At 41.4% G+C, this 11,835-nt stretch overlaps 1 protein-coding gene across 2 annotated transcripts; it reads right to left on the reverse strand.

The window, feature by feature from the left end:
• Positions 1 to 3,780: 3,780 nt before the first annotated feature.
• Positions 3,781 to 11,405, reverse strand: LOC108503332 (pancreatic alpha-amylase). Of its 2 annotated transcripts, XM_017827215.1 has the most exons (11): positions 11,220 to 11,405; positions 10,546 to 10,692; positions 10,148 to 10,345; positions 7,693 to 7,923; positions 7,176 to 7,309; positions 6,966 to 7,088; positions 6,785 to 6,884; positions 6,457 to 6,578; positions 6,220 to 6,345; positions 5,715 to 5,813; positions 3,781 to 3,922 (listed from the first exon to the last, which is right to left on the reverse strand). In XM_017827215.1, the coding sequence occupies exons 1-11, from the start codon at positions 11,388 to 11,390 to the stop codon at positions 3,796 to 3,798; spliced, it is 1,578 nt and encodes a 525-aa protein (XP_017682704.1). In that variant the 5' UTR covers positions 11,391 to 11,405; the 3' UTR covers positions 3,781 to 3,795. The 2 variants fall into 2 exon arrangements, with proteins under 2 accessions (XP_017682704.1, XP_017682705.1); XM_017827216.1 differs by lacking the exon at positions 3,781 to 3,922 and having other exon boundaries at positions 5,511 to 5,813.
• Positions 11,406 to 11,835: the final 430 nt, after the last annotated feature.

The raw sequence follows: 11,835 nt of genomic DNA on the forward strand, positions 1-11,835 counted from the left end.
CCTGGATAATGCAATCTAGTTATTATTTTATGACCAATGAAGAAATGGAAGACAATGTCATTCTCTGACAAATGTTTGGCATTTCCATTTTCAACTCACAAGTGCCGCAGCACTACTCACACTTTTCTGCTCTCCTACAGGGTGTAGTTCACTTTCTTAATCCTACATTAAATGCTCTGGCTATTTATGCCAATGCTCAATGCTTTAGTGTGCCAACTGGGTGAAAATCCAAACACTCACTCTCACTTTGACTCCAGTAGCTGGAGAGAATTCACCACTATTGTCTCAAACAGCATCACCGGAATATTAATAACCAAGACTTTCATATTAAATGCAATCTGAAAGATGACATGTTTAGTAACATAATTGCTAATAGCATTCATTCTTACCACCATCATTCTGATTTAACATTTAGGCAAAGTTAAAATTGCCATAGCATGAAAACACTTGCAAAGGAAATATCTGTATATTGTTTAGCATACATTGTGAAATGAGACTAATAGACTAAGACTGTTAAAAACACAGATTGCAGATAAACACATGATCAGCAATTTAAAAGTTAGTGTTGTGTGTTGAGTTCTTAATTTTTTCCCCTTAAAACAAAATGATAACCTGAATAAAATTTTTCAGTCTCTATAAAAAAGACAATAGACTGTTAGCTTCCCTTTACAGAACTCCTTCTTCTGTTAGAAAAATAACAGAGATTCAGGGAAATAATAAGCTGACACAGACATATGCAGAGCTGAACAAAAGTTTCCAGCACTGAGATGAGAAAATAAATTGCCATGAATAATTCAGTAAACTTAACCCTCTGGTCCACTCATGGACAGTACACTAGAAGTTCATGGTTTTTCTAATACCACTATTTATTTCACCTTAACTGACAAATATGTAATTTTAACTCTGTGGATTAAACCCACTAGAAGGATAAATAATCTTGTGATGTATCAAACTCATGCTTTCTTTTTTCTAATTGGACGAATGTGAAAGTGTTTACTTCCTGAATGTGTCCATATATATAACTTAAATATGAGCAGTTGCATATACAAGTAGCCACTTACTTTGCTTTATTGTGCATCACTTCCATTAAATTCTGATCACTATTATGCTGAAAGCTACATATAGAGACAGAACTACTGTGAAAAAAAAAAAGAAAAAAAGGAGAAAAAGAAAGTGAAAAAGAAAGAGAAAAAAAAAGAAAAAAGAATGAACAAATCTACAGCCTTATTATGCATCTATAGAATCAGAAATTAATGTCAACTGAGACAATTATTTCTCCAGTTTATCAAATTACTTGCTTACCTCCTTTAATCTCTACTCAGTGACTGCTACTTATACCCAGTAATGCTCTGAGAAGGCATCCTCATATGTTGCATAGCAAATCCAAATAATTTTCTTAAAACTGAAAAGCTGGAGGAAAATGAATTCAGCTATAAAGATGGGGATTTTATTGTGACTTACAGAAGATAAGAGATAAAATAATCAGAAAACTCTTATTGCCTGGAACCACCCCCTTAAAGTGTGAGCTTTCATACTACTGTGTTCTCTGATTACAATAGTCTGATTTTGGTGTGCAAGATTCTGATAGATATGGATAAAACTAACAAAATAAAAATTAATAAATTAAGCAATTAAATATATATTATTTGAAATTAATAGTGTTTGTGAATTTGCATTTTATGGTATTACACGGTGTTCTGCTTAATTCAGTGCAGTGTGCTTTGTTTACACATATTCAGAGAGCACATGGCCAAAACAAAAGGACATAGCAAGAAAATTACATCTACTGCTATGCTTTATTTTATTGTTCTTTTCCTATATTTTAATTGTCAGAGGCTGAAGTGAACAAGTGTTTTATATTTACAAAACTGACAATTATCTACTGTCTTTCCCACCCCACTACAATAAAACACAAGATATATTTAGAAAGCAAAGGACATTCTTTCTTTATCACCCAGTTAAACACAACTACAATTAATTAAATGAGAAAATTATAAATTATTCTTCATTGATTTTGCAGGTGTTAACTGTTAAGGATTTACCAGCAGCCCCAAAATTTCCTTAGTGTAGAGAGGACAGAAGTTAAGATGGTCAACTAGAGGACCATAGTAAAGTTCAAACAAGAATTGTTAAAGTCTTAAAATTTCTCTGTAAAACCATTTAACTACTGTTCCTAAAATGTTCTCTAAGGGATATCATTGCTAATAATGGATACTTACAGACCATCTGGGTGAAATAAGTTAAAGAATTTTTCTCGTACCTACACTGCAAATTAATTATCTCTGCATTGATCTTCCTTCTGTTCCAGTCTACTTCCCTTAAATGCCTCCATATGTTGTACAGCACAGAACAAACCATGTTTGAACAATGTGTTGATATATACAAAATTTTGCTTAATTTCAATTATGGTACCTGTGAAATGTAGATATTCCAAATCATACTTTTATAGGCTTCATATTGCTTGAATATGGTAGTTACAGGACAATAGTTACAGCCTCATTCCACTGTTGCTCCAGCACATTATAAAGAAAATAAACAGCTTGTTCTTTACTTAAAGGTGTCCTCAACACTCACCATTAGTAGCTTTGGCGTACCACAAATGCAAAAGCTTTCATAAAACCATCATTGCTTTTGGAGTTGTTCATTTTCTACATTATCCAAGAGGACACCATATTTCTGTAAAAAGATGAAATTGTTCAAAGAGTGGAGGTGTCTGAATCTAACACAGTTCCTTTACCCTTCCCAAAGAGCACAAAGGAAGAGCTGGCTAGGATGGAAATGGTACTTGTCATGTGACAGAAGAGGCAGAAAAGCAGGAAAAGAAAACTGGGATAAAAGTGTGTGGAAGTCTAATAGAACCGAGTAGAACAGAGGGCAGCTGGAGCAGCTGAACCAGGGACAAAAGGACAGACGGCAAGTTTCTCAGATACACTATTATCTTATTCATCATAAGTAAAGATGGATAGATTCACCTTCTGCACAACCAATGTCAACTGAGCAATTCTTCATGACCCAGCAGCTGCATTCATGCTCTCCTCCAGTGAAGGAACTGAAATTATATAACAGAACTAGTTAAACTTCTCTGGAAATCTCACAGATCCCAAAGGAAAAATAATCTATTACTAACTGTCATCTTTCTTCCATTCACTTTAAAACCCAGCTGATAACCAGATAGTACGTAAAAATCAGCAGTATTTACCTTTGCTCAGAAAGTTTTTTCCAATCAGGTACCTGGCATATCCCTAAAACTGGAAATATTGTTTTTTGTGTGCTTAATCCCAGCTGGTTAGGTCTGGGGACTTTTCCCATGTTTAAATTCTACACCAGATTTCAAAATAAAATATAAAAATGAGAAGAGAGTGTACCTGGAAAACTCCAAATCTGGAGTGAAAATAAAAGCCAACTCTTACTTTCTTTTACATCTCAGAATTTCTAGGGTTTGAGATAGTATTTTGGAAGGCTTGAGACTGGTAATATTACAAAAAAAAATAAAAATCAACCTATAACAGGTTTTGACATTACTCAATTAAACTCACTGATTGGCCAATGACAGTGAGCACCACTTGCCACAGAAAATGAAATATTGCATAATGCCCACAAAATTCTAAAGTTTTACACTTGTGCCCCAGCAAACATTTTACTTTAAACTTGATAAATTTCATAACATAATTTCAATTTTTCACTGATTACTGGTACACAAGATTAAGGCCTTAGTGCCCTCAATTTACATACAGAAGGGTGACAATAGAAATGATAACAATAAATATTTCCTAGTACTAAAATTTTTTAAAAAACTTAGCGATCATCAGTAAAGCTGACTGGGGTTTGTGAGTTATCTGAAAGACCTGGTGTTGCTCTGGATGACACTGTTGCTTTCTTCATCATCTTTGTGCTCATACTATAATGCAATGTGTTAAAAAGCCTGAAATAAAAGGAACAAAAAACAGGTCAGATCCTTTCCAAGCAATGAACATTTGGCCCACAAAGTTTTACTTACATATAAGGAAACTGTCTCCAGATTTCTTTTCCTCCATATTTCTATTTAATTCTACTGTGAAATGCAGACCCATCTGAGTCTACATTAGGCAAAAGACTCACTGCACTCCAACATAATTGGAAAGCGGATCCACATATGTTCACAGGCACAGACATAATCTTCTCCATATTCAGCACCGCCTGTTGATTTATGGACACCTCAGATCAATGTGTGTCATTTCAGTCATTTGCCACAAAAACTGTGGGGCTTGGAGGTGGATTTGTAATTTGAAATGTGGACTGACGATTCCATTTGGGATTGGGTAGTGTCTGAATAATAGTTAGTATGGAATCACAGTGTTTCTGAGGGTTAGAGCTGAATGCAGGGCTTAAACAAACACGGGTACAGTAACCCAGGAGGAGCAGGCAGTGCCAATCAATTTCAAAGGGGCAGGAGGGCTCCTGACCTGCCCCTGTGGGCAAACAACAGGTCTGCACTGGCTATGAACATCCTGCCACACGAATCTCCCAATCTCTGACACTGCTCCAGTGAGTGGATCCAGGGGCTGCGTGGGTGGATCCAGGTAGTGCTGGACATAGCCAGCAACGCAGACAGACGGTAGGTCCAGCACTGGGCCAGGGACACTCTTCCTACACCACAACTGCTTTGACAGACACTCTGAGCCCTTGGGCACACTGAGAGCCAATAACCACCCCCAACATCCACACATACTCTCTCTCCCACCACAAAAGGGAAAGAGTCCTTAAAAGTACACCTTGACCTCAAAAATTGCAAATCTGAGCAACCCTCTTCTATTTTCCCCTCCAGACCAGGCCGCAATAAGTACTTTTGGCCACTGACTTAAAGCAAAGCTCACACTTGCCTTTTAAGTCAGTATTTTCTCACAGTTGACAAGGAAATAGGGAAAGCCGCCAAATCTGTGTTCTGTCTGTGTAATTCTCTGAGATATTACAGAATAAGGGAGCCTAACGCACCACATAGACAAGAATATGCTGGGTTTCAGCCACTGGCACAAGGGGTAAGTGATCCTGGATATACAATGTCCTTGGACACCTCTGGAACCCTCCACAGTGAATGTTCATTTGCAGCAAACCACTGGGGATAACAACAGAAGAGCTGTGGGTTTGATTTGTACGGGCACAAACTGTAACCCACTGGCTTGACTGAAGCCACAGACTGGAATAACTGCTTGGCATGGCCCAGCTTCCTTCACTGGCCAAGACCCCAGGTTTGGTTTGCCACAAGAAAGGGATAAACTGTATGCAGGCACTGCTTGTAGCTGACTGCCCACAACGTGGCTGCTGTGGGATACAGCTGTGTGTGCATGTATTAGCCTTGGAAATACCGCATTTTAACTTAGTGAGGTGCTGGTTTGGGGGGCTGTTATTTATTTTATTTTCTCCTGTTAAGTGGGAATTGAAGCGCTGCATTGCCTTAAAACCTATGACTGCAATGCCACTAGTTATGAGGTAATAAAGTTACATCCAATTAATTAAGGGAAAAAGCACGACTCTTCAATTTACTTGCCATTTACTATTCACCAGATACAGAATCATTCATGCTCAAAAACCAGGAAACCACATATAGGGGAAACAGTAATGCACAGAAGAGGACATTTCTCTGGAGTTACAATTTTGCATCAACATGAATTGCAATAAATGGATCTTCAGCGTCGGTATTAATCTGGAAATTAGCCTTTCCATCACCAGAAACATACACCTGTTTTCCAGTACATTTGTTGTCCTCCTTTTGTCCAGAAATAACATCACAGTAAGTACCAGCAGGCAGTCCAGTTTGCAAATAAACACTCATATTCCTGTGTGAAAATAAACAAATGCTATTTATCCATTATTTTAAAAACAAACATTTCAAATTGTGTGCAAGATTTTTGAACCTGATGCTACTCCCTTACTTTGAAGAGCAATGTGAAGCATGAGCTTTCTGATCCTACCTCTGCTTCATTCCCTATGCTCCCAGCACCAAGCCTGCCAGAGTTCAAGAAGTGTTTAGATGATACCCTTGGGCACATGATGTGACGCTTGGGGATGGTCCTGTGCAGGGCTAAGGGTTGGACTCGATGATCCTTGTGTGTCCTTTCCAACTCAGAATATTCTGTGATTTTAGCTCTCTAGACTTGGCATACACTTGAATAACTCGGGTTGCATTGGTGATGAGGGATGCTATGGTTTTCTCTGAGTACAGTGTTTCTCCCATTGACTTACCAGTCATCATTATTGAAAATGATGAAGCCTTTATTACCACGGCCAAAAGCTACTTGATTGCTGCCGTTGTCCCACCAGTTGGAGAAAGGCTCACCGTCCACCACGTTACGGAAAATAACCATGTTCCTGAAAATACAAGGAACGGCTGTCACTGCAGCTGCAAGAGCTCTAAAGCCATGAGGAACAAGAAGCAAAAGCAACTGCTTTCACTTAGTTTTTTCTCCCACAGTGTCCTACTTTATCTGACGCCAGCGATGTTCACAAACCCAGTCGTTGCCACAGGTAGTGTCCTCATTGATTGTCACAGGCTTTATTGAGCCATCCGAGTTACTTGGGGGTCCAACCCAGTCATTGATGTCCTGTAATTCAGAAGTTTATAACTTCTTACTGAAAATGCAGAGAGCCTCTTGGGAGAGAAAAGCTAGATGGAGCATCAAATTTTCACCAGCTAGATCCAACATGGCCCAGTGAAATCCCTTAACACACTGAAATGCGCTGGACTACTTCTAGGGCCCTGCTCTGGGCCTTATCCACCACAAATGCATCGTCAGCATTGCAGGCTTACCTTTCCATCAACAAAATATCTTGGCCAGCGGAAACTTGACATCACACGTGTGAACCCATACGGATGGGCCAGCATGAAACCAACTGCCATTTTATAGAGCCTGTTGGTGGACAAAGCAAGTCATGAGACGTGCAAAGAGAAACATAGACAAAACAGCACCCAGACAAGAGTGATCTCTTACCTGGCATCCCAGAAGGTCAGAATAGCAGATCCACCGGCCCCGTGCCCCCGCTGGTTGTCATGATTGTCCACAAAGACCAGGGCTCTGTCAGAAGGCACAAAGCCCCAGCCTTCTCCCCAGTTCCTAGCCAAAAACACAAAGAGCTGGAGTTACCCTGTCAACTGTTGTATCCAGTGTAGCCCAGATAAACAGCAGCACCTCCATCCTTACTTTAGGTAGGCCATCTTTTCTCCGTTCCACTTGCGGATGACTGTCCCCAGCTTTGCACCGTATTTGAACTCTGTCACTCGGCCATTTCCAAAGTACTCGCTGCCTGTGATAGGCTCTCCACCCAGGTCAATTACCTGGGACAGGAAGGAAAATCTGTGCATCTGTTCTTGTCTCACAGAGACCAAAAATGTAGTGTACAGATTTCAACATTAGTTCTTGCTTTACATTGATAAAAAAGTACTTAAGTATGTGTATTTCTGTTGTGTAAATCAATCCAAAGTCAGTATAATACATGATGGACTCAAAAACATGACTGAATAAAGAAACTGTAAAGTTGATTGACAGTGTGTTGTGGAGGCAGTTTTAAAAAGCAAAATTACTTATGCGTGCAGCACTGTTCCCAAAAAGCTCTTTCTGGGGTAAGCTGGATGAAGACGTACTGCTGTTCCTCTGAAGGAGGAAGGCAAAAGAGATGCAAAAGACAAAAACAAACATAAAGGGCAAAACAGGGGATTACCTCCTGGAAAATGAATGGTTTTGTTCCTTCAGGAAACCACGTAGTATTTAAATCTTTCAGCTTGTCCAGAAATGCTCTAATGTCTCCAGGCCACATGTGCTTGGCAGCATCAATTCGGAAGCCTGCTACACCAATGTCAATGAGATGGTTCATGTACTCAGCCACCTTCGAGCGCACGTAGTCCTTCTCCAGGGCCAGATCCAGAAGGCTGACCAAGCGGCAGTCCCGGACCTGGACAACAGAAAAATGAAAAGGAGAAGAGAAGAGGAAGAGGAAGAGGAAGAGGAAGAGATTATATCTGTGTATTATCAAAGGAGGTGGAGAGGGGTGGTGGTTTGATTGGGTAGTGTGGTACTTGAGCATGATGTAAATGCTATGGGACAAGGGACGTAGAATGTGCTGGTTTTGGCGAGACACAGTTAATTTTCTTCAAAGTAGCTGGTATGGGGCTGTGTTTTGGATTTGTGCTGAAAACAGGGGTGATGACTCTGTGCAAGAACTGCTCAGCAATTACTAAAACTAAACTCCTGGGTTAAGACTTTTTCTGTTCCTCACCCCACCCAACCAGCGAGTAGGCTGGAGATCCACAAAGAGCTTGGAGGGGACACAGCCAGGACAGCTGACCCTAACTGACCAAAGGGATATTTTATGCTCAGCAGATAAAGCAGAACAGGATGATGGTGGGAAGAAGAAGGGGATGATGTTTGGAGGGAAGGCATTTTTCTTCCCAGGTCACCCTTACACATGATGGAGCCCTACTCTTCAGGAGGCAGTCAAACATCTGCCTTCCCATGGGAAGTGGTGAATAAATTCCTTGTTTTGATTTGCTTGCACATGTAGCTTTTGCTTAACCTATTAAACTGTCTTTATCTCAACCCATGAGTTTTCTCAGTTTTACTCTTCTGATTCTCTCCCCCGTAAGCAAGCAGCTTGTGTCGTGTTTAGTTGCTGACTGAGTTAAACCACATCAGTCCTTTTTGGTGCCAAATGTGGGGCTCAAAGGCTTTGACATAACAAGTTTGATTGGAATGTGCTAGATAGAATTTATAGCTGTTATTGCTCTTTGGCTATTAATTGGCAGGCTCCTGTGCTTGCACAGGACTCACTTGTGTATTACAGTCTAGAGCTCATTAGTGGCTGCTTTTTGCCTTCACTGCTGGCTGTTCCACTGTGCTGCTGATCACCTCACTCTGGGAACATTTGGATTTTGGCAGTGGAGATGCTCCTGGGCTGGCAGGTAGCCAGGATATTGCTGCTGTTTCTGTGCTGCTGTACCAGACAGGCTGGAACTCCAGAGTGAACTCGAGTCAAAGGGATTGTGACCTGTGGATGGATCCACGGTGGAGCAGGTACATCTCGAAGTGTCTGTGGCCATGGCTATGTCTGTGCCACAGCAGGTGTCCCTCTGAAGGGATTGGGGCCCAAGGACATGACTGTGCTGCAGCAGGTACACCTTGAAGCATCAGTGGCTGTGCATGAGCACATGCTGGAGCACCTCAAAGTGTTTGACCATGGACAAGCCCACGACAGAGCAGGAACACCCCTGGAGGCACTGCAGCCAGGGCTAAGGCCGTGTTGGCAGGCTCTAAAGGAACAGTGGCTGTGGGTAAGGCCACACTGGAGCAGGTGTATCCCTGAAGACTCTGTGGCCCATGGATAGGGCCATGCTGGAACAGGTGCCCCTCAAAGTGACTGTAGCTGTGGATAAGTCTGTGCCACAGCAGGTGTCCTCCTGAAGAGACCGTGGCTCATAGACAAGGCTCCTTCTGCAGCAGGTAGAGCCCTGAGGGATTGTAGTCTGTGGATAAGTCCAAGGCAGAGCAGGGATAAGGGGAGGAATTCATTGCAATGTTAAACACAATGGTCTGGTCCAAAGGGACTGGGGTGGAGATTGAAATGGAAATACCTTTAAACTGTTGTAACCCAGGATTTCAGATGCATGTTACAGAAACGCAGAAGCATGTTACAGATGCACATTAGGAGCCACCTGAACCAGTGAAGGGCAAGCCTTACATGAAGCAGTGCCAGTGCAGAAATATCATAGTGTATTGCTGCAAAGTGGCCAAAGAGCTTGAGAAAGAACTGCTGCACATTCCAACTACAAAAACCAGTAAGTTGCTCAACCAGGGCACCACCTTGCACTGCTCTCAGTTTTTGAAGGGGGCTCCTTATCATGATCAGCTGAGCTTATAAGCTATAAGAATGAGGTTGTGGGCTGAGCTGAGTACAATGGGCTCAGTTCAGGGGAAAACTTCCACACACAGGTTCTTGATTCCTCACTACTCAGAATATTTTGCAGCACTAGTACCTATGGTTACAACCTCATTCATTTGTCAAGTGACTAAGCACAGATTTTGTGAGAAACTACACCCTTTGTTTCATCTTACTGTGGAGTTTACACAACATGTTAAAAAAAAAAAGAAAAAGAATCAAAACTTTTGCCAGAGGAAGTTACCTGATATATATCACCATAATTTTCAATTTCTCCACTTCCACTGTGACATTTGCCATCATTGAAATCCCAGCCAGAGTACGGCACAGCTGGAAAATCTCTGTTTCCAGCATTAAAATAGCTTCCACAGGTAGAATGGGTGCCTGAGCCACCTGCAGCCCCACACATGTGGTTGACGACAGCATCCACATAAATACGAACCTGGAAAAGCAATGTGAGCATTTCACTATGTTTTGTAGTGATTGTGAAGTGATAGCCTCAACTTTACCACATCACTATTGACTTTTTTCCACTTCAGTTTCTTCTCAGTATATGTTTCCTTAGAGGAAAGCAGCAGTACCTTCCCTCAGCTGATACAGCACTTCTTGCCATATCAGATACAGATTTTTCAAGGCACTTACTCCAACATTGTTGCATCTGGTCACCATGTCTCTGAACTCATCTTCGTTTCCTGACCGAGTGCAGAGCTTGTAGCTAATGGGCTGGTATCTTTCCCACCAAGGTCTGTTTGGGTTAGTAATGACAATATTTTCATTTGGAGGTGAAACCTGTAGATGAAATTATATACTTTGATAAGAAATCAATTGGTTTTATTTTGACATTTTAAGGGCAAAACCTGCATTCAGCATCTCTACCCTCAGAGGCAGGCTAGCACCCAACCCAGCCTCTCCCACAGCATAAGCCCAGGTCTGAGAGATATCTGTCTTGTACACTGGCAAGAAAGAGATTTTATTTTTTTTCTGTGGGTTGCCCAGGTCCAGCATGGGCCTGCTTTCAAGGGCATGTGCACGGAAAGGCTGAAGCCACAGGAAGTATTTGTAACTGGAGTGGTGACAGCCTTAGACAAGCCAAACCTCAATGCTTATGCATTTCCCTCAGAACAAGGGAAGCGTCTTACTTAGCTTTCAGGGGAAGCCTTTCAGAGGAAGGCATGCCCCTTTGTAACTGACCTGCTAGAGATACAAAATCATTGGCCCTCTCCAACAGCAAAGTTACTTGGAGATGGCTGTTTCTATCTCAGGGATTTTGATTTATTAATTAAATGCTACAAATGCCATTTTCCTACTACTCTTACCTGAACTCCTCCAAATCCATTAGGAGCTAAATAGCGTTCACACTCCAGAGCAATATCCGCCCAGCGCCATTCAAAGAGATGTACAATAGATGTCCTCTTAGAGAGGGTGTTGGGGTTGTACTGCCCCCAGCAAAACCCCACAGCTACAAGGAGGAGGAGGAGGACTTGCATGGTGCCATCTACTGAAGGCACTCTAGTCTCTCCACAGGCTATTTATGTTCCTGCAAGACGACAAAGTTCCTACCACAGCTGTCAAAATTCACATGGATCAATGCTATCAGTTATTATTTAGCTAGCTAGCTCAATATCATTCCTTCGGTTGGTTTTTCTCCTGGATTGCCCAACAGCTGAAGATAAAATACCTTTTCACAGTGATTATACACTATCATAAACTAAGCAGTCTGTGAGCAGTGTACCCAAATCTAGAATTGCACTCTTTCATGTAAAAAAAAATACTTTATCAAAAGTATTCCAAAACATAACACACAGACACTGAAAGGGGTCTTTGGAAGGTAAAAGGAGGGAGAGGTGATTGAAAGATGAAAACCTAACAGCACTAGGAGAATGACTGAGTTTATCTAATCCTGACAGCTGGACACCTCTGAATGCTGGCAGA

Source organism: Lepidothrix coronata, unplaced genomic scaffold, assembly GCF_001604755.1.
Source record: "Lepidothrix coronata isolate B3197 unplaced genomic scaffold, Lepidothrix_coronata-1.0 Scaffold136, whole genome shotgun sequence".
Lineage (NCBI taxonomy): Eukaryota > Metazoa > Chordata > Aves > Passeriformes > Pipridae > Lepidothrix > Lepidothrix coronata.

What these genes read in the sequence shown, in the direction of transcription:
- LOC108503332 (XM_017827215.1), bottom strand. Translation starts at nt 11,390, where the DNA reads ATGCAAGTCCTCCTCCTCCTCCTTGTAGCTGTGGGGTTTTGCTGGGGG. An exon ending in GATATTTTGTTGATGGAAAG is followed by an intron (nt 6,579 to 6,784) that starts GTAAGCCTGCAA and finishes TCTGAATTACAG; the next exon opens with GACATCAATGACTGGGTTGG. An exon ending in ATTTTCAATAATGATGACTG is followed by an intron (nt 5,814 to 6,219) that starts GTAAGTCAATGG and finishes ATTTTCACACAG; the next exon opens with GAATATGAGTGTTTATTTGC.